This window comes from Carassius gibelio, chromosome B15 (genome assembly GCF_023724105.1).
Source record: "Carassius gibelio isolate Cgi1373 ecotype wild population from Czech Republic chromosome B15, carGib1.2-hapl.c, whole genome shotgun sequence".
Lineage (NCBI taxonomy): Eukaryota > Metazoa > Chordata > Actinopteri > Cypriniformes > Cyprinidae > Carassius > Carassius gibelio.
Genome location: NC_068410.1, coordinates 21,267,678 through 21,292,633, shown reverse-complemented (window position 1 = coordinate 21,292,633; position 24,956 = coordinate 21,267,678). Strand labels below are relative to the sequence as shown.

At 39.5% G+C, this 24,956-nt stretch overlaps 2 protein-coding genes across 11 annotated transcripts in view; both read left to right on the top strand.

Annotated features, from left to right (window-relative positions):
* elna (elastin a) overlaps window positions 1-19,335 on the top strand; it is a 65,348-nt gene extending 46,013 nt beyond the window's left edge. For 9 of the 10 annotated variants that reach the window (XM_052576628.1, XM_052576629.1, XM_052576636.1 and 6 more), the window contains 18 exons: window positions 1,729-1,761; window positions 2,558-2,617; window positions 2,807-2,839; window positions 3,609-3,692; window positions 3,783-3,815; window positions 3,953-4,087; window positions 4,174-4,215; window positions 8,379-8,405; window positions 8,503-8,523; window positions 9,431-9,460; window positions 9,547-9,624; window positions 10,104-10,160; window positions 14,206-14,262; window positions 14,546-14,581; window positions 15,266-15,313; window positions 16,366-16,398; window positions 16,869-16,925; window positions 17,401-19,335. In XM_052576628.1, coding sequence (XP_052432588.1) covers window positions 1,729-1,761; window positions 2,558-2,617; window positions 2,807-2,839; window positions 3,609-3,692; window positions 3,783-3,815; window positions 3,953-4,087; window positions 4,174-4,215; window positions 8,379-8,405; window positions 8,503-8,523; window positions 9,431-9,460; window positions 9,547-9,624; window positions 10,104-10,160; window positions 14,206-14,262; window positions 14,546-14,581; window positions 15,266-15,313; window positions 16,366-16,398; window positions 16,869-16,925; window positions 17,401-17,447 — 911 coding nt within the window. In that variant the 3' untranslated portion in view covers window positions 17,448-19,335. The remainder of the gene's footprint in view (window positions 1-1,728; window positions 1,762-2,557; window positions 2,618-2,806; window positions 2,840-3,608; window positions 3,693-3,782; window positions 3,816-3,952; window positions 4,088-4,173; window positions 4,216-8,378; window positions 8,406-8,502; window positions 8,524-9,430; window positions 9,461-9,546; window positions 9,625-10,103; window positions 10,161-14,205; window positions 14,263-14,545; window positions 14,582-15,265; window positions 15,314-16,365; window positions 16,399-16,868; window positions 16,926-17,400) is intronic. The other variant, XM_052576627.1, reaches the window with a different exon arrangement.
* A 3,802-nt stretch (window positions 19,336-23,137) lies between these two features.
* limk1a (LIM domain kinase 1a) overlaps window positions 23,138-24,956 on the top strand; it is a 72,640-nt gene continuing 70,821 nt past the window's right edge. Inside the window, exon 1 of the mRNA XM_052576640.1 lies at window positions 23,138-23,500. Within this exon, the coding sequence (XP_052432600.1) occupies window positions 23,443-23,500 (58 nt within the window). The 5' untranslated portion in view covers window positions 23,138-23,442. The remainder of the gene's footprint in view (window positions 23,501-24,956) is intronic.

Here is a 24,956-nt window from a genome sequence, read left to right as displayed (position 1 = left end):
AAGCGCTGTGCATACCGCGTCCTGTGTGAAAGGCCCATTACGCGGTCATTATGTGGGAAACACACCGCAATAGAATAAGCACTAAACGCTAACTTTATAGTTCGACCTCTTATTAACGTTCGCGCTCTTCCACTGATAAACATGGTATTAGCTTTGTGGCTAATCTAATATAGCAATGCATTAGCGGCTGTAAGTGATGTTACAGAATATTTAGAAGTGATAATGATAGGACCGTTAACTAGAACTACCACACCGTTTTTATATACAGTGTATGAACTAAATCTACAATCATTTCACATGACGAACGACAGACTCACCTGGGTGGCTTGGCTGATCGCTTTCTTCTTTGTGGATTTCTGGCGCTGTTGCAACTCTGGAGCTGCAGACCGCCCTCTGGTGGGCAAACTATGCAACACTCATAACATGAGTGAAGAATATGAGACTGTTTCTCATGTTTCATCGGCCGTTATAAACGCCGATGCCGATTTAAATGCAATTAGCTCATATCGGCCGATAATATCGGCCGGCCGATATATCGGTCGGGCTCTATAAATTATTACATTTCCAAATATTCAGCCAGTACACTACAACATTAACCCTGATTAGACAACAACATGGTGTGATGTAATTCTTGCTGTGTTCTAAACTTGTGTAACATGTAGCCTCTCTCTTTGGTTCACTGAACTTCAAATGCTCTGCTGCATAGATTTCTATCTTCAGATAGAAAGTGTCTGATCTTTCTTTTGTAGTAAAGCTACTATATACATATATACATATTGATGTTCCTGTAGCTCAAGTGGTGACGCACTGTTCTAGCAAGTGCAAGGTTGGGGGTTCAAATCCCAATGAACACTTGTTATGAGAAAATTTTTAGCTTGAATGCAATGTAAGTCGCTTTGGATTAAAGCGTCTGCTAAATGCATAAACTTAATATTGTTGATGAGCCTAGATGAATAATGATGGTGTTGCACTGGACTTGCCAGGAAGACCAGAAACTTCAACTGGAGTTGGTGTCGTTGGAGCACTAGTTAAAGCCCCGATATACTTCAAAATAATTTGAAGCATGAACTGATATGACATAGTTTTAAATGAAATCAGGCTGAAAAGAAATTAGTTTTGAGTACATTTAGGCAGTTTGAAACAGCTGACGCGAGTGTTGCAAGTCTTGTTTACATTGATCTATTGGAATTGGAAAATTCGGAAACAGTATACAGTATATGTCGCTTAGCCTTTTCCAATTTATTTTTGCCCCCAAATGAAGAACAAAAACTAACTTTGTGTGAAGTATATCGGGCCTTTAGAGATGGTGTAGTTGAATCCAGACTGAGGCAAGTAAAGAAGACTGCATGTCTTTATCTTTTGAGTAAACCAGTGGAAGAAAAAAAATTATCTGGATGATAGGTGCCAGTGTAGTTGTGTATATCCAGAAGTGGAGGGGGCTAAGAACCAGACCCTGAGGTACACCAGTAGTTAACTGATGCGACTCAGAAACTCCTTCACTCTAAAATATTCTGTAAAGATAAACATATGAGGTACAATAGAACTACAACCAGCAGAGTTCAATTCCCATGATGTTCAGACAGTAGCGAAGAACTGGTCCCAGGTTGATCCAGCAGAAATAAGTGGATGATTTCTCGCCAGTAACAGAATGATTGATACTTTTTCTCAAATGTGTATTTGCATAGATGCTTTTTACTGAAAGTAAAGGCAGATTTCATATTTTCACAGGATACGGGACTGGGGCAAAACCACCTAAATATGGTAAATTATTTTCATTTTTATAGCATATAGGAGTTTTAATATATTGAATAATATATTTCCTGTTGACTTCAGTTCCAGCCCTGCTCCAACAAGCCTGCCAGTTATTTTCCAATAATCCTGAACACCCTGATTAACTAGGTGTGTTCGACAGGGTTGGCACTAAACTCTTGCCCACCCCTGCTCTAAACTGAAATAAAAGTTGGCATGAAATGAAAATTTCCCCTATCTGTTTTCTAAATGCAATTTATAGACCTTCTTGTGAATGATTGACATATTCTCAAATTAAAAACAAAATTGATTTATTTTTAATCAAAATGTCATAACTCAAATCCAGACCCATCAATCTGAACATTTGTTATGTCTTCGTTAATGAACAACTGATTCTGATCATCATCTCATTAGGAGAGAGTTTCATGAACTGAACTGAATGTGTCAAATAAAAAATACATAAAAAATGTGTAGAGCAGTAGGTTCCTAGGACCAGGATATGAGAACCACTATCTTAACTGGAAATCAACAATCTTCTCTCTAGCGAAGTATGCGGGATTTCTCATAAACCCCAATCCTGCAAGCTCTCATCTCTTTCAACCCAATTTTATTGGAATTTTTATTTTTTTATTTTTTTTTGAGAGCCCCACTCACAAATCAACATCCAGTCAACAACCAAGGCATATGACCAAACCATGCTTTTATTTTATCATCACTACACTTGGATGTGCATTACACAAATACAGATCTGTCACTACTTCTGTTCTGTTTCTTCATTATTTTAATGCCAAATCTCATCCATGGGCAGGTGTCCCAGGTGGAGTCCCAGGTGGAGTCCCAGGTGGAGTACCTGGAGGTGTACCTGGAGGTATTTTTTTTACATACAGTATACAGTCTCGCCATTTATTCAAGATATATTTTGATTAAAATTACAGTTCACTTGTGCTTTATTCCTAAAAGTCTTTCACTGAATTCTCATAAAAATCAAGTAAGCATTATAAATCATAAATTGTGATCTAAAAGATTCATTCTCTTAAATGATTTTATGGTATTGCAGGGTATCCAGCAGGAGTTAAACCTCCGAAATATGGTGAGAAAATTTTGTATGTCTACCTAAAAAGGTATTTTAATATTTTGTATTTATTTAGGTTTTTCATACTTCTATTTACGCCAAAAGAAACTAATAGGACTTTTGAAAAATGTCTTAAATCATATTCACTCTAGGTGTGTACAGCCTACTCATGATATAAATATATGAGTAATTTAGGACACTGCCTATTAAGAGCAAATTAAAATGGTTAAAACTTATTTCGTATTGAAGTATGTAGATATGCAAGTAACCATTCGTGAGAATATACAGTTACATAATGCCAATAGCTTTATTAAAGTATTTTTATGAACTTCAATAAGTTAATTTCATTATAGAAAAAAAAGTTGACTAGCAAAATTCTAAATATTTAATAGAAAATACTGACCATTCTTTTTGATTACAATAAAATTATGATAACACTTTAGATTATGGAACATAATTTACTAAGTAGTCGTTTATTAGCATGTGTATTACTTGCATATTGACTCTATAAAGCACATGGTAATGCATGACCATATTCTAATTCCCTTAAATCACCCCATACCTATAAACAGTACATTACTTACGGTCAGTAAGCAGCAAATTGAAAGTTTGAGGGAAAATTCTTAATAGTGCATATGTATCCCCTAATCTAAAGGGTTACCAAAATAACTAGTCATGGCAGCTGCCTGTACATTTTTTTCAAAAGAATCATAATAAACTGTAGAAAAAGAGATGTTAGTGCAAACTATGAGGTAATGCTATGATTGGTGACATGGGTTGCCTGCAGGAGGTGCAGGTACAGTACCTGGTTCCGCAGGAGCACCACTGCCTGGAACTGGGACGGGACTGATACCAGGAGCTGGGGTTGGAGGTACTTGGTTCAACTGACCAACAAACATGTCACTATCAGTGTGAGATAATAATCACCAGCAATCAATAAGACTCCTTTCAATCTTTTCAGGATATCCCGGGGGAGTCAAACCTCCTAAAACTGGTACAGTAGTTTATATATATTAGCTTCATACGATACTTAACAGGCTGGTCCATCTAAACCTGTGTTTACCTGCCTTTTAAGAAGGTAAAGATGCATAATGGAATTGACCTGGTGCACATCTTCCCATTGTTTGCTAGGCACTGGGATCACTGGAACTGGAATAGCAGCTCCTGGAGCAACACCTGGTGGTGACTTGGTGGTTGTACCGGGCGGCACTGGCATCGGTGTTCCTGGAGGTACTGGTCTGCCCGTTGCACCAAGTGGAAAACCAGGTAAAACAAATAGGCTTAATCCACCAAATACCTGGAAAGCACCTAGTATGTCATGTTTGATTTAAGCTAATGTATTTGTTCCACAGCAAAGCTTCCAACGCTGGCTCCTGGAGGGACTGCTGTACCGGGTAAATGCAAAACTGATTCTGTTTGATAAATTAGCAATCTCTATGCACTCCTAATTGTAATGTACTCAGTTTGTTGCCAAAGAAAGAAAGTAGTTGCTCATTCAAATAATGTACAGATTTTTTAAACAGTTTTCTGAAAACAGTTACAGTACAGACAAATAATGGTGATTAAATCGGGGTCAGTTCAAGCAAAATCAAGCATATCCAATTATTTCATAGACGAAAGAAAAGAAATACACATTTACTTAGTCACATCCCCTTAAAATGTGCCTTATACAAAATGTTACATATGTAACCCTGGTTCCCTGAATGGGGAACAAGATGCTGCATCATGCGATAACACTATGGGGAATGCCCTCGGCATAACCGTGTCTGAAGAATGTGTGCAATCACATTAAGAGGTCAGCTGACATAGTGCACTGCATCACCTACACCATAAAAGGCCATCTCAAACATCACGTCTTCAGATTATCTGATGGAAGATGCACAGGCCTGCCTGAAGTATGACAATGAGACGCAGCATCTCATTCCCTACTCAGGAAATAGGAATTCAGCGTTGCGTCATGAGTTGACACCAGTGGCAACTGTATACCAATTATTCCATTCTGCAAAAAGGACTTGATAATTGCAGACAAGTGTATTGGAGTAGGGTTGAAACTGAACTCTGCAGGTAGGCAGATCCTTAGGAACAGGATTCAGTACACCTGCCCTAGGGCAATCATCCGACACTGACTCTTGAGGATCAAAGAGGGTCCAATATTTTTAGGATAGGTCCAAGAAGGAGTTCCCGCTGGGCAGAAAGCCCTCAACTATCTGATCCCATATAAACCATGGGAAATTAGGGAGTATCTCCCCAATAAAATACTGTTGATCTGCACATGTGGAAAGTTTCTCTTGGAGGAATTCCAGGCAATGGACTTAATCCAAATGACGCTTCTTACACTATGATGCGAAATACTTCAGAACATACACTTTCCTAGAAGAGGGAGCTTTAACAATAAAAAATAGACTAGACTAGAATTTAATATGGGGTTTACCACCAAAGGCCAAAATCATAACTTTAACTGTTCAGGCTAGGGAATTGAACTAATCCCTGCAGTTGAGGATGGAAACTCCCCTGGAGGGCCTACTAGGAGGAACGTTAGGTCTACTCCCATCTGCCTTACACTTACTAGAACTCCCAGGAGCAGTACTATCATAGAAAAGCATGCAGAATAGTGGCTACAGAAGCTGGACTCCTTTGCTCAAAAGAGATAGCACTTCTTTTGATTAAACAACTTTTGATAACAACCACATACAACAATCTGCTGCCTTCCAGTGCACTAGATGTCGCAGGTTTAGCCAAACACTGGGAGAATGGGCATCATAATGAGTCCCCCAATGAATGGCCAGTACATCTGGTAATCTACTTGTTGGCATGCAGGGCAAGGTCTGCAGGCCAACGTAGGTCTTTACCTGCCTCAGGGGTTCAGCCCACACCTCATTCTGTTTCTATGAGCAATTCCACCACAGTGTGCAGGGATGCACTAGCCTAACCAGCCACGACATAGCCTTTACCAACGCATCTAGATGAAGCTCTACACTGTCTGGATGGTAATAACCATCATCTCCAGGAGTATTGCTGAAGCAGGTGAGAGATAGCTAGCCATAACTAGTGGAGATAGAGTCTTTTTGGCTAAAATTAAGTATCTTAGCAAGATTTCAGTAGCAAGGATCTCAGGTGGTTTTATATCAGATATGTGCCTATGATGCCCAAATATGTTTCTAGCTTGTCTAGGTGTTGTCATTTTTTTTTTTTTTTTTTTTGACACAGTATATTCACATTGGTTTTGACGATAAAATGGCAACTTTTACGGATAATAATATTACTGTATCTGTTTGCTGATCATTTGTATAAGCCTCTCTTCTCTCTGTAACTGATTGTCTTCACCTGTCCTGTTGTTGGTATATTCCTTTTCTGCCCATCTGTTAAATTGAGCCCTAGAAACCTATAACAATCGATAGCTTGTTTCCTTCATCCCACAATGCACCCTGTTATGGCAGCGGCCTCTGGTTTCTGCCTCCGCTGGCCTCTGAGCTAGTCATCTTTATGCTGCTTGTCTTTAAACTGCAAGAGTTGAAGGTGGAACATGTTGTTTCTTGGCAGGACCAACACCTATTGTAGCATATGGTAAGGTCCTTGAGCCAAGTAAGATCTACTGTGGCATGTAGAAATGTCTTGTCTAAATGTATTGGAACTCATTACCATTAAACTTTAATGCTGCTTCATTTTCCCTTTAACCTTTCCTGCTATCTGCACTTGAGATTGCCAATCTGTATTTTCTCAGACCTGTTACTGACACTCTGTACCTGTAGCAGGATTTTTCTCTGTAAAGAATGGTGCTAAGAAAGAACATGATCAGTTCCAAGCAGGGACAAAAATTAACTGTGTGGGTAATAACTGGCATTTTAGGGGTAAATCATGCAGAGTTGACAAGTCATTTCATTAGGAATTGCAGCTTAATAAACTGCTCAAAAGAATTAAAGGAACACTTTTTAATCCGAGTATAGCATCAAGTCATTTAAACTCCTGGGATATTGATCTGGTCAGTTAATTAGTTTCAGCTGCTTTGGTGTTCATGGAATTAACAACAGGTGCACTAGATGGGCAACAATGAGAAAACCCCCAAAACAGGAATGGTTTTATAGGTTAGACCACTGACATTTTTTCCCTACTCATCTTTCTGGCTTTTATTCACTAGTTTTGCATTTGGCTAGGGTCAGTGGTCATTACTGGTAGCATGAGGATAGCTGGACCCTACAGAGGTTGCACAGGCAGTCCAACTCCTCCAGAATGACCCATCAATACGTGCCATTACCAGAAGGTTTGGAGGAGGAGATTCCAGGAGACAGGAAGTGACTCTAGGAGAACTGGACAGGGCCGTAGAAGGTCCTCAAACCATCAGCAGGACTGCTGTCTGCTTCTTTGTTTAAAGGATGAACAGGGTGAGCACTGCTAGAGCCCTACAAAATGACTTCCAGCAGGCCACTGGTGTGAATGTTTCTGACCAAACAATCAGAAACAGACGTCATAAGGGTGGACTGAGGGCTGACGTCCTCTATTGGGCCCTATGCTCACTGCCCGGTAACATGGAGCTCGATTGGCTTTATCAGAACTGGCAGGTCCACTACTGGTGCTCTGTGGCTTACACAGAAGAGAGCAGCTTTACCCTGAGCACATGTGACAGACGTGAAAGGGTCTGGAGAAGCTGTGGAGAACTTTACGCTGCCTGAAACATCATTCAGCATGACTGGTTTGGTGGTGGGTCAGTGATTTGTCTGGGGAGGCATATCCATGGAGGGATGCACAGACCTCTGCAGGCTAGACCATGGCACCCTGACTGCCATCAGGTATTGGAAATCCTTGGACCCATTGTCAGACCCTACAGTGGTGCATTGGGTCCTGGGTTTTTCCTACGCTTAACAACAATATTTAATGTATCTGCATTACTGTAAGATTAGGTTTAGGGTTAGTGTAGTTGTGGACTTTAATAAAACAATAGGTAGGTAATAGGTAATAGGTAGATTTTTTTTTAAATTACATTTTATTGCTGGTTTCCTGTAGCTGAATCCCTTGTAGCTACAACTGTGAATATAACACATAATTACTGTATTTGCATTACTTTAAGGGTAGGTTTAGGGTGTAGTAGGTGTAGAAGTTAATAAACCATAACTTTACAGTAGCATTGTTGTTGAATTGCACTACCCACTCTTTTAATCTGACAGAGTAGCACAAGTCGACCGACACCGGCCTCATGTGGAGAGAGTATGCAGGCAGTTCATGGAGGAGTAGGACTAGACTGCTGAATTTTTTGTCTTTGTCTTTTGGGGTGGTTTTTGAATTCAGCCCTTTGTAGGCTGATAATTTTCATCAAACGATATGGCATCCTTTCATTCCTAACACATTACCCAGTACACACTTGAGATTAGATCTATCAAAACTTTATAATCTGCGATGTTATTATATCAGTCATTCATCATGGAGTTGGAAAGATAGCGTTTCCTGAGAATGACCCAGATGGGGTCACTGCTGGTCACACTAGGGGTTGTATTCATTGTTGGGCTGTGTTTGTGCATTCATCTGACTATAGATGCTGATAACCATGACATGTTCTATTACTCAGGTGGTGCACAAAGAGTGCCTAGTGCTGGTGAGTACAAATAGAGATAGTATGCATGCAGTTTACCAGCATCAGTAAGTATGTGTCCAGCAGCTCACACATCTGTGTTCTCTGTGTTTGAATTCAGGTGTTCCTAAACCTGGAGCTGGTAAGTCCTCAGTCTACAACATTAGACACTGGAGGTGTGACTTACCTAGAATTATATGTCCAGGTGTTCAGATATCTCATTCATCCTGAGATGTGAGAGAAGTTGAATAGACTTCCTTTAACATAGTGTATAATTTCCTGTTAAAACCCAGCTACTTCCTGACTAACTTAAATTTGCCCAGTTTACTTGGAATTACCCATTTAAAATAATCAAAATCAAATCAATCAAAGATCAAATTCACAGTCCAAAGCTCTACAGTCGTTCATAGAGACCCTTTCATAATATAGTCACTACAGGGAAAGGACAAAATGTTCATAAAATAATCCACAGTAATATTTTAAATGTATTCATTACTTAGTTTTACCACTTGGGGGCACGGTAAAATCACTTGTGACGAAGTTCTCTGTCCTCATAACATGGGGGAAAAAAACACCGGCCAGATAATGCCAACTCCACACTAACCTTTTATATATTTAGACCGCTACTATGGTAAAACCATGCTATATTTTGTACTGTGTAAATACATGAATGTCATAATGCAGTCTAGAGTACCATGATCCATCTGACATTAAAGCATCATCCTCCACAATATTTTCAGTGTAAGGGTAAAAGTCTGATGTATACACTCAAGCAAGCATAGTTGTAACAGATAAATATAGTCCTGTGACAATAAAGAACTGTATACAATCTCCCACTGGGAAACTCAGGAAGTGTAAGTTCTTCCATATGAAAAGTGGAATAGATATCCACATGCACCAAAACCTAAGCACTGCTCTACACAGTCTACACAGAAACAACAAACGAACAAATGAACATTTTGTGGAAATGCTCAAGTATGACCATTCCCCTTGATAGGCACCTATATTTGATCTATATTTAATTGTAAAGTACACTTGTGTGTTTACAGGTCCTGGTGGGGTTTACCCATATGGATATGGTAAGTATTATTAGTCCATCATTAAAGACAAAAACACTTACCTATGTAAAAATCATGCTGAATGTTTCTTGATCCTGTTGTTTTAGGCCCATTTCCTGGTAGCACTGGAGCTGCTGGAATTGGAACTGGTGTGTTACCTGGAGCCAAACCTCTGAAAGCCCCTGGTAAGATCCTATATCATATATACTGTACCGGGGTGGTCAACATTGGTCATGGAGAGTTTCACTCCAACCTTAATCAAACACACCTGAACAAGCTAATCAAAATCTAACAGTTATTAGAAAGCTGCAGGCAGGTGAATTTTTATCCAGATTGGAGCAAAACTGTAGGACTATGGCTCTCCAGGACCAACTTTGGCCACATCTGAAATATACCCATATTACTTGGGCAACATTAACGAAGTTCACATACACTAAGATATTCAGATATTAGAATTAATTGATCAAAATCTTATCTTGACTGTTATAAGCAGATATGAAATGATATCCCAGTTGTAATAATGTCTTAGCCTGGACTTTGTTTAGAAAATCACGCTTAAGCAAACTTAGATTTGTTAAATAAGGTTCTGACTCAAAGCACCCTCCTAGACCCAGTGTGTGTGTGTGTGTGTGTGTTTGTGTGTTTGTGTGTGTGTTTGGTCCAGGTGTTGGAGGAGCAGGCGGTGTTGCAGGTGTAGGGGCAGGACTCATACCAGGAGCAGGTGAGATGTAATGCAATACCAAATTACTTGATCATTTAGCAGTGTTCCTGTAGCTTGAAAAGTACAAAACTATGGTGATGGGTTCCCAGCGAATACAAAAAGACTGCCCTCATGACTTGAGTCATGGTTTAATGGATAGAGAGTCAAACTTGTAACCTAAGGTTGCAGGTTCAAGTCTCAGGTCCAGCAGGCATTGTAGGTGGGGAGAATGAATAACCAGTGCTCTGCACTACAGAGTTGGCCAACATCAGTCCTGCAAAGTTTTTCTCCAACCAAATGTTTCTATGAGGGTAAAAAGAGATCTCTGAAATTGTGTATATTGGGAGGAGGAGTGAGCCAAGCCTCAAACCCTGAGGCACCCCAGTCCCAAAGAATAGCCAGTGTAATTTAGACTTCCTTTTTAAGATAATCCAAAGGACAGCAGACCTGTTCAATTGCTTGGTAACACAAATTGCTAATCAGCCAATCACATGGCAGCAACTCAATGCATTTAGGCATCTAGATGTGGTGAAGGACGACTTGCTCAAGTTCAAAACAAGCATCAGAATGGGGAAGAAAGGGGATTTAAGTGACTTTGAACATGGAATGGTTGTTGGTGCCAGACGGGCTGGTCTGAGTATTTCAGAAACTGCTGATCTACTGGGATTTTCACACACAGCCATCTCTAGGGTCTACAGAGAATGGTCTGAAAATATCCAGTGAGCAGCAGTTGTGTGGATGAAAATGCCGAGTATCAGAGGTCAGAGGAGAAAGGGCAGACTGGTTGGAGATGATAGAAAAACAACAGTAACTTAAGTAACCACTCGTTTCAACCAAGGTATGCAGAATACCATCTCCGAACGCACAAAACGTCAAATCTTGAAGCAGATGGGCTACAGCAGCAGAAGACCACACCAGGTGCCGCTCGTGTCAGATAAGAACTGGAAACAGAGGCTACAATTCACACAGGCTGACCAAAATTGGACAATAGAAGATTGGAAAAAACACTGCCTGGTTTGATGAGTATTGATTTCTGCTGCGACATTAAGATGGTAGGGTCAGAATTTCTCGTATTGAACATGAAAGCATGGATCCATCCTGCCTTGTCTCAACGGTTCAGGCTGGTGTAATAGTGTAGTTCCCTTTCAAGGGAACTTCGAACTGCGTCCTCTAGGGGCCGCTATGGGAAACACCTCGTTGTGTCCCGTGTCTGAAGCATACGTTGAAAAAACACCAACTTGTTGGCCGGCTACAGCCTCTGACGTCACTACCGTCATGACCATAAACCGGCACCGGGAGAACACGTCATTCTGTTCTTCGTCTTCACTGACTGTTCTGTTTGAAGTGTGCATATGAAAGAACTGGTAAGTGAAGTGACATTCAGCCAAGTGTGGTGACCCATACTCAGAGTTTGTGCTCTGCATTTAACCCATCCGAAGTGCACACACACAGAGCAGTGAACACACACACACTGTGAACACACACCCGGAGCAGTGTTCATCATTTATGCGTCGGCGCCCGGGGAGAAGTTGGGGGTTCGGTGCCTTGCTCAAGGGCACCTAAGTCGTGGTATTGAAGGTGGAGAGAGAACTGTACATGCACTCCCCCCACCCACAATTCCTGCCGGCCCGAGACTAGAACCCACAACCCTTCGATTGCGAGTCCAACTCTAACCATTAGGCCACGACTTCCCCAATAGAGTAAGAGTGATCTTTGTCTGTATATCGTGGCAACTACTAGTAAGTGTTTAGACAATGTGCGCATCTGTGTCGGAGTTATTTGACACCCGATGACACATGCGATCTTTGCATTATTTGTTTGGGTGAAGAGCACGCACGCCATGTCTTTGAGGAGGCACACTTAGTACCAATTGACCATAGTTTAAACGCCACGGCCTACCTAAGCTCAAATCATCTCAGACTGGTTTCTTGAACATGACGATGAGTTCACTTTACTCAAATGGCCTCCACAGTCACCAGAACTCAATCCAGTAGAGCAGCTTTGGGATGTGGATGAACAGTAGATTCACATCATGGATGTGCAGCCGACAAATCTGCAGCAACTGCGTGAAGCTATCATGTCACTATGGACCAAAATCTCTGAGGAATGTTTCCAACACCTTGTTGAATCTATGCCACAAAGAATTGGCAAAAAGGGGTCCAACCCGGTACAAGCATGGTGTACCTAATAAAATGGCATGTGTGTGTCATATATATATATATATATATATATATATATATATATATATATATATATATATATATACAGTATTGTTCAAAATAATAGCAGTACAATGTGACTAACCAGAATAATCAAGGTTTTTCGTATATTTTTTTATTGCTACGTGGCAAACAAGTTACCAGTAGGTTCAGTAGATTCTCAGAAAACAAATGAGACCCAGCATTCATGATATGCACGCTCTTAAGGCTGTGCAATTGGGCAATTAGTTGAATTAGTTGAAAGGGGTGTGTTCAAAAAAATAGCAGTGTGGCATTCAATCACTGAGGTCATCAATTTTGTGAAGAAACAGGTGTGAATTGGTGGCCCCTATTTAAGGATGAAGCCAACACTTGTTGAACATGCATTTGAAAGCTGAGGAAAATGGGTCGTTCAAGACATTGTTCAGAAGAACAGCGTAGTTTGATTAAAAAGTTGATTAGAGAGGGGAAAACCTATAAAGAGGTGCAAAAAATGATAGGCTGTTCAGCTAAAATGATCTCCAATGCCTTAAAATGGAGAGCAAAACCAGAGAGACGTGGAAGAAAACGGAAGACAACCATCAAAATGGATAGAAGAATAACCAGAATGGCAAAGGCTCAGCCAATGATCACCTCCAGGATGATCAAAGACAGTCTGGAGTTACCTGTAAGTACTGTGACAGTTAGAAGACGTCTGTGTGAAGCTAATCTATTTTCAAGAATCCCCCGCAAAGTCCCTCTGTTAAAAAAAAGGCATATGCAGAAGAGGTTACAATTTGCCAAAGAACACATCAACTGGCCTAAAGAGAAATGGAGGAACATTTTGTGGACTGATGAGAGTAAAATTGTTCTTTTTGGGTCCAAGGGCCACAGGCAGTTTGTGAGACGACCCCCAAACTCTGAATTCAAGCCACAGTACACAGTGAAGACAGTGAAGCATGGAGGTGCAAGCATCATGATATGGGCATGTTTCTCCTACTATGGTGTTGGGCCTATTTATCGCATACCAGGGATCATGGATCAGTTTGCATATGTTAAAATACTTGAAGAGGTCATGTTGCCCTATGCTGAAGAGGACATGCCCTTGAAATGGTTGTTTCAACAAGACAATGACCCAAAACACACTAGTAAACGGGCAAAGTCTTGGTTCCAAACCAACAAAATTAATGTTATGGAGTGGCCAGCCCAATCTCCAGACCTTAATCCAATTGAGAACTTGTGGGGTGATATCAAAAATGCTGTTTCTGAAGCAAAACCAAGAAATGTGAATGAATTGTGGAATGTTGTTAAAGAATCATGGAGTGGAATAACAGCTGAGAGGTGCCACAAGTTGGTTGACTCCATGCCACACAGATGTCAAGCAGTTTTAAAAAACTGTGGTCATACAACTAAATATTAGTTTAGTGATTCACAGGATTGCTAAATCCCAGAAAAAAAAAATGTTTGTACAAAATAGTTTTGAGTTTGTACAGTCAAAGGTAGACACTGCTATTTTTTTGAACACACCCCTTTCAACTAATTCAACTAATTGCCCAATTGCACAGCCTTAAGAGCGTGCATATCATGAATGCTGGGTCTCATTTGTTTTCTGAGAATCTACTGAACCTACTGGTAACTTGTTTGCCACGTAGCAATAAAAAATATACTAAAAACCTTGATTATTCTGGTTAGTCACATTGTACTGCTATTATTTTGAACAATACTGTATATATATATATATATATATATATATATATATATGAATATGAATGATCATGAGTTGACTCTGTAACATGACACACACCATTTTCTATCAAAATACTGAATATACTATTGAAATAGCTTTCCTCGTGGGCTGTTGTTAAAGACATACGATCATCTTGTTGCAGGTGGAGGGTATCCAGCAGGTGTTGGTGTGGGAGCTGGTGCTAAACCACCTAAACCAGGTAGTAAAAGAAAGCATTCAAAATACTAATGCTCTGCAACACGACTCCACATTGTACTTCAAAAGCATTGCTAAATTCATTTTCAAAGATTTTCCCCAAGAACAAATGTACTGCCCATGGCCATAGATTAACACTGAAGCTTCAATTAACAGCACACCTTCTCTGCTGGGGAAGTGTAGAGGATTTGGGGAAATGCATCTAACTTTGTGGGTTTTTATTGTCTTCCTCCAAATTTTGTGAGCTATGATTGTGCTGAGTGTTTAACATCTAACTCTATCTACAGGCTATGGCTCTTTGGGTACGGGATACGCACAGCCAGGTGAGGCCCAGTATCAACTGGACAAAGAATGATTGCTTCACTCAGATCTGAATTGGCATCGATTCATATTCTTGAATATATGTCTACATGTTGGTGTTATTTTACAAATTTCTCTGTCCTGCCCACGACACATGTACATTCACACTCATAGCAGTAACACACTTGTGTAATCACACTCTCTCTCTCTCACACACACACACACACACACACACACACACACACGATACAGTGAGATCATGGGTTTGTATTGTTCCGCTGAGGAATGATTTGGTGTCACTGTGTTCTCTCAAGCACCATTCTTTCAAAACATCTTCCTTGTTTGGCTTCTCTGCTTATGCAGATACACAGCAAAGCCAACCAAAACCATCTGTCACAATACTTGCTGTATTTATTTTTCTTTATTTATTTATTTTAATCTTGGACAATCCACATTAATGATAAATATATATATATATATATTCACAATACAGTCACAATAAAAGACATTTCTCCTGAGAAAAAGACTAACTTACTCTTAAATTTGTGTCCAATGGCATTTCAGAAGAGATCAAAGTGATCTCAATCTGTGCTTTCATTTGCCAAGATACTGAAGCCTTTGTACTTTGATTACAAGTTATAATGTATAATAATCCTGTTTATTGACAACGGCTAACAGATTTAAATCTGTCTCTTTTCTTCCTACAGGTGGTGTAGCTCCAGGAGGATATGGAGGATATCCACAAGCATATCCAGGTATCGTTTTATAGAAATAATCCAAGACTAAATTCATATTGTATACCCTTATAGATTTCAGCCCCTGTGTGGTTAATTTAGCTTTTCGAGGCCCATTGTAAATTTGATGATGTCTCAAGGGTTCCCAGAAAGTGTCTGTGCAGCTTCAGCTCAAAGTACACCACAGAACAATTATTATTCCATGTTGGAAATGTTTGGGGGGGAAGCATAAATATGATGTTTTTGTGTGTTTGTATTTAAATGCACATGAGGTGCTGCTCCCAAATGCCCTTTTTTTCAGAAGAGGGCGGGGCTTGTGCATGTTTTGCATCAACTGTCAAAAACACGCAAGGTTATGTGAAAAACACACAGACTTTGGATAAATACAGACAGTCGGTTATGTTTGTGAACATAAACAGCTTCTTGTGTGTCAGTGTATGAGATCTGTGAAATGGTGACAACACACTACTAACATAAATCAACCAGGACCTGCCCACTGTTTTTTAGCATATGCCTTGAGTGGGATTCATTTAAAGGTGGGATACACTGATGAGTACATTCATGAAAGAAAACTCAGGACTACAGTCAAGATGTCTGAGGGAGCTCAGAATCAGTGCTTATTGATATACATAGAGAATGACTTTGGATATTTTTCATGCACAAACACACTTTAACTGTTGAAATCCTCTCGCTATGAAAATGTTGGCTTGAAGTGCAAAAATCATGTAAAGTATATTTGCATTCTAACTATAATGTGAGTCTCGGTGCTTGCTAATACTGACGCTCAAGCCGCTGTCATACCACACGCTATCATGTGTTTGTTATTATATAATCAGTGCGTGGAGCTGCTCGGTGGGTTCATTATTACTTCTGTCCAGATGCTCTTGGTCACAGCTGGTCATAAATCTCCTGCTGGAACAAACAGTAATCCGGATGCTGTCTGATGGTTTACTCCGTTCCTGCAGGCATCTATTTCACACAGTTTTCCTTAATTAGACACAACGCCACATTTCACCCAGTCACTCATGTGGTTTGAACAGCTCATCACAATACAATGATTTCTTGTGTTTTAGGAGGATATGGAGCAGGACTGTCACCACAACAAGGTAAACACTCTTAAAACCCTTAACACCATCACTGGAAGAAACAGCAGAATGAGCAATAGCTGCTGAGCCCATTCAGTCTCCTTAACTCTAGAGTGTATATATTATATTTAATAAAGGGATGAACTGAACCAATCAAGAATCTCCAAGCAGCTAACTGAAAGTAAAACGAGTATCATAAAGGTGGTCCATACAGTTCAGACACTTTCATTTCAGAGATGGGGCATCTACAGCAGGAATCCCTGTAAATCAGTTCTGAAACTGTACAGTTAGTGCTAACTATGTTTTGATGGTTCATTTGAATAAAGCAGAAGATTACTAGTATTAACACATCCAGCATTATTTTTTTATATATATTTACTGTATGCATTTTGGCAGAATTTTTCTTAACCAATGCAATTTCCATTGCAGTCAAGGTACAAAGTTGGTCAGGTCTTGTATAATGTGTATTTCATGTGTGCTTCTTTCCTCAGCCAAAGCAGCCAAATACGGAGGTGGACTGACGGGATTCCTGGGAGCAGGTTATCGAGGTATGAGATTAATCCCACCGCCACATAATCACAGTTCTCATAATCACTGCTCTCATTTCTGATGTCCTCAACTAAACGTCCTGATCCTAAATCACACAAACACTGGCCTACTTCAGAAGTTTGGATGTATGAGCACATGTGAGTCTATAAAAGTATAAAGCAGTCGAGATGCTCTGGAGGATCTTTCCTCATTGAGTTCAGACTTGATTCTGAAATGAATCAGGTGAATTTATGATGGATAAAATCTTTTTTTTGTTGTTGTTGTTGTTGAACAGCAGTGTGTTTTATTTCACGTTTCAAGGGATAGCTCACCCAAAACTGAAAACTGTCATCACCCATCACCCATCACCCAAATAACACCAACACGCCATTTCACACCCAGCTGACTTTCATTTACCTTCATTCAGACAAATGAAGTAGAGATGTTATAGTAATCAATGTATGCTGAGGTGTTGTGTGTGGTGTTGTTCTGCAGGAGGAGCCGGCTGCCAAGGAAAATACTGCGGGAGGAGGAGAAAGTAAAGGATCTCTTGAGATGTGAAGTGACCTCAAGAAACATGGTGCTACTGCATGCTCCAGAATGTACTTTTGATACTCAAACAAAAAACCCCAACATGCACAAGTGTTTTGTACTGATTGCATTTGTAACAAATCCAGATCCCCGAACATCTAGTGTTCTGTGAAGATAATTCTAATCCTAATGGCACATCCCATCACCGTACTGTTTCCTATTATAACCGGGTTGATTAGCTGGCAATGCTGTTGTGTAACTGCAAACGTTTTAACCACCACCTCTTATTTGTGGATGTTTCTGACACCACCTGAAGCTCTTTTGCTTTTAGTCACGATCTGGCGCGCTAGACTCTTTCACATCCTCCAGTGTCCTCGCCGACTCGTGAATGAAAGCGTCCTGTCATTCTGCTGAAATACTTCACATCTGGCTGTGCTTAGGCTCAGTTTGCCTGTTAGTTTAACCCTTCAGCAGCTTTATGATTACAGTGCTTTACGGGTGACTCTCTCTCACACACACACACACAAAGAAATGATATTTTGAGTAAAGAAAATTAATCCTGTTTTAAGAGCACCGATTCTTTCAATTAAACACTTTTCCCACCAAAAATCTAGTGATTTTTTTTTTGTAATTTTGAGTCATTCTCAATGCCAATGTTATTCTATTACTTTAATAAAAAAGTTTTATTTTAAAGGCAGTAATACTTTCATGATGTATACATACTTTTGTATTGAATTTATTTCTAACTTCTACATTTTCCTCACGAAATGATAATTGATTTTTCTTTTTCGTGACGTGTTCTTGACATGTTTTGTGAGAGAGAGTCACCCTCTAGATGATTAGGCTTTCATGAAGCACCAGTGAGCGTCTTTGATTCAGATCTGATCTCCTGGTTTGAGACGCTTGAAAAACAGGCTGCAATGATGTGTGCGTGAATGTGTATTACAGCTATAGAAACAACACATATTATGCTAAGAGAGCTTCGTGGATGGCAGAACGTCTGACAGCATTCATTCTTGTGTACTGTGTGAAGTATGAAGAGCTCTGCTCTGATTATGCTGAGAACAAGCAGAAGTGAATGACAGCTTATGTCTAATATCAGTCATCTGTTTTGGTATCTGTCCGGTGAAGGAAACAAACTGAAAGTAACTCTGTAAAATAGTAATCATAGTTCTGACGTGTACATTATGTATGTTAAAACCTGGAAGATTAAAAGATGTGCTTATGTTTTCCCCCAGACCTGGGGAATACAGGTGCTTCCATCATTTGACCAAGAATGTGTTTCTTTAATCGCTGTGTATTCACATAGAATTAGTTTATATATATCATATGTATATCATACGCTTACCATAGGTTGGATCATTTAACAACAGGTTACTTTGCCTTATGTTGTATGTTTTGCACCATTTGAACTTGACATGACCAATTATCGAGTTTGTACACATCATATCACAATAACTTCTTTGTTTAAAATAGCTTCTGCAATGTAGTCACTGTGGAACTTGCAAAACTGTGTGTGCTATTTTAAGATGTGAGTGTGTGTGTGTGTAGGCGATGTTTGTAAATCTCCTCAGTGTGTGTGTGTGTGTCCCGAAATCCTCACCAGCCAATGTATTCTCAAACATATAATGTGTCAGTTTTTGCAATACTTGGTTGATACTGTTTTTCGATCCATCTGGAGAGACACTTTATCATGTATTAATGTACCTGGTGCTGTATTTGACCTGCCTGTGAGCCCTACCAGGTCTCCTCTATCATGCCTCGGGATTTCCATCTTATTTAAATAAAGGGGCGGGGCTGTTGCACTTTTTCCACAACCTATATTCTGACTAGTTCCCGGAAATCCTGGCATTTTACCTGCTCTAGGGAAAAATTAAATAAAATATTTTAAATTAAAAATGGCGTTCTTGGTGTGCATGATTGTGTAAAACACACTGTGAATGTGAATGTTGGGCCATCTCTTCTAAATCACAGCTTCATGTGGATTATTGTATTAATAAAACCATTACCACACACAGATTTCATAACATACACACACAGCAACAGTAATACTGAAGTAACGAGGTCACGGGGTGTGTTTACGGAGTATTTTACAACATTTCTGATCAAAGACTGGACATTGTATAAACAACATACCAAACAACCAGTGTTGGGAATATGGTTACAGTGCCTTGGGGAAAACAGTTCATCCTAAAAAAATAAAGCATACACATAAACCCAAATAGAAAAATTAAAGTTATTGAATAAGCATGTGTCCTAGACTCCTGAGACATCGGCGTCTCATATTTTAGAGCAGACAATGCAATTTCTGAAAGAAATCAACTAAATATGTATATGTGTGAAAATATTCAGATGCAAGCCCCTTCGTAATCATTAACATTTTCATAAGTAACTGTAGTTTAATTACATATTTTTATCTCATTAGGTGTAACTGATTAGAGTTACATTTGTTTTGTAATTAAGTTAACTAATTCTGTTACATGTAACTAGTTACTCCATAATCTGGCGTAGCCATACCATTCATGTCAGCTTTAATGAGCCAAGGCCCGCCCATGAGGCCGTTTGACTGACATGCCAAACAACCAATCACAGTTCATTTTGTTGATCGTCATGTTTCGAGGCATGGACATGTTGCCACAGTAACAAACTGGTGTGGTTCTTAGAAAAGTGTCTGAGTTACGTCTGCCTTGCTCTCTGGCGATGGGGAGGTGGCTGTGTTGGATTGAGCAGTCGAGTGCAGTTGCTCTCCACCGACTGCACTGATCCAAAGCACGATGGGAAACGAATGACTCACGACACAGCTTTATGCTCATTGGCTGAGTATGTCAACGGATACATTTTCTCTTTATCCTAAGAATTAGATTGACCATTTATTTATTTATATAACCCTCCCCTTACTGTAGCCACCTACTCTCGCCTACAATTCAGGCGAGGCGCATCTCAAACAAGCCCATTTTGTTTCCAGGTGGAACATTAAAGAACGCGACTCACACGTCTCACAGAAATCCTGTAGAATTCAACCAATGCGATGAAGACTTCGACATTCCTGAAGTGTTTCCACTTTGTGTGCCATATGCATCAGACGTTTAGCCAATGGTCCGTGACGTTTGAAGACTTTCAACGTGCAGTTTATTTTTTATTTTATTTTTATAATCTTTTAAAGATGTATTATATAAAATTGGATGCTGCACTACGGCTAAAAGTAGCGCTTCCTCCATTTTTGAATTTCTGTACAGAAAGGTCACGCAGTGATGAATCAATCTTCTACTGGTCCCTATGCTTTCACATGATGCTAATTGGCAGGTCAAAGTTCACCAAACTTGAACTGTGGAATGCAGTGAAATGCAAAATTTTTCACATAATCTTCCGTTTCCGGTCTGATGCATCGCATGCGCATGAATGAAAGTCAAAGAAAGGAAAAGTGCCGTGTGACCGCCCCTTCAGGCCGAGACTAGTTACTCCACAACACTCAATACAACATAAACAAGCAAATAACTAAAACACCTAATATCAGGGGCGTAGATTATGTGGGGGACGCACTTTTTTGGTCAAGTGTGTTCACATAGAGGTTTTCAAGAGCTGGTGTGAATATATATAGATTTAAACTCAATGAGATAGTATAGTCTGCGCATTACCTGTTTTATTTTATTCGGACCCAGAAGACGAGATGAACATCGCTCAGCGGTAAACTCTCAAACAGTGTGTGTTTCTTCATACTCAAAACCAGAGGGCGCTCTCGTGCAGAAATTCATACCAGGAAATTCCTAATATGGACAAAAGTGTCCAGCTATCACTGTATGAACAGTTGTTTTCACAGAAAAACAGACACTTTCGGAAACACAAACACACTGTCAGGGTTCGGGTAGAGGGATGAGGCGAGGACTCGATGCAGAGAGAAGTGCTCTTTAATAGTAATAATAAAACAAACAAATAAAAACTATCCCGTAGGGGAAACAGACAAATTTGGACTCGCAAGGCAAGGCAAGGCAAGGCAAGGCAAGGCACGATAAGCAAAGACAAATATTCAACGATGAACTAGCAACCAGACTGCAAACACAAGGACAATAAATAGGGAACTAATGAGGAGGGTAACGAGGGAACACATGTGGGGAAATTACATCAATAATCAGGTAACGAGATGGGTGGGGTCAAGACAATTGAGGAGAGCACATGGCACATCGGAACTAAGACAAAAGCCATGTGCACACACAAAACAAAAACAAGCACATGGCCAGCAAAACAATCACAAGCCATGTGCTTGAATTAGACATAAACACGCAGCTAATGAGCAAGCTCATAAACCACGTGTTCACACAAGATAGCATGCAGCCACCAAAAACTAATCTGCGTGTCTGTGCACATCTTGCCTTGCCTACCCGTGCCAGTCAGGTTTTGTCTGTTTTTTCCCTACAGGGCAGTTTTTAAGAGTCCTTCTCTCTGCATCACTGAGTCCTCGCCTCATCCCTCTACCCAAACCCTGACAAATACGATTGCGACAATATGTTTTTTCAAATAATCTCCAACAGCTGATAAATAAAGTATATGAAAAATGCAGTGCTAATTGACATAGCATTTATTACAGTAGAAGAAACTATTCTGCCTTATTATGTGATAAAAAAGTGTTTTTAGTTATAATCAAATCATTATTATGTGTTATTGTCCAGCAGTTATAGATTTCTAAGCCAAATCAAAGCTTGAAGTTAGAGTAAAATTAAAGTTGCCTATTCACAACCAGTCAGAAGTTTTTGAACAGTAAGCTTGTTAATGTTTTATAAAGAAGTCTCAGCCTGCATTTATTTGACCCAAAGTACAGTAAATCAGTGAAATTTTGAAATATTTTACTAGACTATTTAAAATAACTGTTTTCTATTTGAATATATTTCAAAATGTAATTTATTGAGATTTCAAATCTGATTTTTTTTGCATCATTACTCCAGTCACACGATCCTTCAGAAATAATTATCATATTCTGATTTGCTGCTCAAAAAAAAAAAAAAAAAACTTTAATTATGATAATGATAATTAATAATTATGATAATGTTTTTCAGGTTTCTTTGATGAATAGAACATTCAGAAGGACAGCATTTTTATGAAAGAAATGACTTTTGATCAATTTAAAGAATCATTGCTAAATAAAAGTATTCATTTCCATAATTTTTTTTCTTCCAAAGAATAGGCCTATACATTATTCTGACTAAGCTTTTGAATGATATAGTGTATAATGTTGCAAAAGCTTTTTTATTTCATATAAATGCTGATCTTTGGATCCTTCTGTTCATCAAAGAATACTGAAAAATGTATTCATATGTTTTAAATATTGATAATCAGATAATCATCATATCAGAATGATTTCTGAAGGATGTGAAACTGAAGGAAGTAATGATGCTGAAAATACAGCTTGCATCACAGAAATAAATTACACTTTAACACAGATTTTAATGACATACGGGCCCTACATTCTTTCTTTGAAGTCTATTTAGCTTTATTTTTTTTTCTTTATATTACATTTTCACAGTCAAAAATTCAATAATTGTAACTTCCAATTAATATATATATATATATATATATATATATATATATATATATATATATATATAGTCGTACATATATTAATTTGAAAGCGCTCTTTAAATTTGACTTCCCTTTCTGTTAATCGGCGTCACAGAGTATCAGAGCGACAGCGCAAGCGCATGCGCCAGTGTTTTCCAGGGACGGTGTTCATGTGGCCCGGTTCCCGGTGACGGTCTCTGTCTGGAGGTGTCCCACTATGGCAAAGGCCCGGGAAGCGCCCAGGCGCGTAACTAAAACTGAAACTACACTCAAAGCTTCGCCAGCGGACTCCCGCCTACTTACCGACTCAACGCCGTCAGCTAATCAGACAGCAGCGTGACGCGACGCGACGCGTGTAATATTCATGAGCGCGCCTTCGCCGTAGTAGCGCAGGTGCAGCGCCGCGTTTCTCCAGCGCGTCTGACCGCAGCGGAGAGCTTCTGTCGCGGCGCGTGAATGAGGTTGATGCTGCTCTGCTGCTCGTGGAAGGACGAACGCATGGGAGAGGAGGAAGGTTAGTGCGTCTCTCTCGTGTATACTGCTGCTGCTGGTGTCCTGTGAGGAAGCAGAAGCACATGTGTCCACTGCTGCAGCACTGCGGGAAGCACTCACTCACTCACCCGGGCTCCAGAGATCCTCAGAGGGAAGCTCTGAGCTGCTGCATACCATTATCATGTACCAACACCATGTTTATGGATGAGTACCATGGTGTTTAGTACATAACAAAAAAAACTTAATATCTAGTGTTTTCAGGTCAAACTTTCTGAAACGTTGTCTGTCGAGCGTCTTAATGAAGATGGTGTAATAATTTAGACTACATCTATTAGTACAAATCTATATACTCAAAAGACTGGAAAAGTCAAAGAAAAGTTTTGTAAATTCATGGATGAGAAAGTCTGGGAATGTGTAATATCACTGTGATACTAGAGTAACTAAAATATACTATAGTATCATAATGGCATGCTGTTCCAAAAGACTTGTTCAAAACCCATTACTACTGTGTTACATGTCCAAAGTGCCATGTTAGTATTTTGTTTATATTTTGCATATTTAGTGTGATCTTATCCTGGATGCATCTGCCCTCATGTAAATGTGTGTGTGGTTTTACAGCAAACTCTCTCTCTCTCTCTCTCTCTCTCTGTGTGTGTGTTCACTGGTTTGGGTGGTTTTTGGGGACACACATTTGTATATTAACATGGGTATGACAGAGGGATTAGCCGCTGTATGTGGTTTATGAGGACACTGCATGTGCTCCTGTAATTCAGAAGGTTTAAACACTTACTAAATGGTGTTGTTTTAGGGTTGAGTTGGTTTAGGGTCATAGAAAATACAGTTTGTATGGTAAAAAACACCCTTATGCCTATGGAGGCTCCCCATAAACCATAAAAAACAATGTGTGTGTGTGTGTGTGTGTGACAGACACATGGATCTGTCATAAACACACGTCCATCACAGTCCATACACACCTCCAGCTCATACATGAATCACACACATGCAGAGAACAGATCACTAAATGCAGGCACAAATGATCACAATGTCACTTATGAATATAGGACTGTTTGTTTGATCATTCAGTATTAACAGCATTATAAAGAAATGATGACACTCCTCATTTAAATGTTAGTAGTTTGTTCAGTGTTATTACAGGGTGCATGTTATGGGAAATTCACTGTTATATGTTGTCTGAACATAAATGTGTGTTGGCAGTGTGTACACAACCATCCTATAATGATATAAAACACCTGCTCCTTTTTAATCCACATAAATCATGAGTGAGCCATACACCATCCACCATGTTTATCTTCACACTACAGCATTTATGAAGACGCAGCATTTAAGTAAGAAATGTCTTCTTATTAAAGCTACAGAAGTTATTCAGTCAAGAGCAGTGAGTGATTTAGTTTTTATTCTATTTAGTTTTTATTCTATAGTTTGACTTATAGTAACTATATTATACTATAGTTGATATT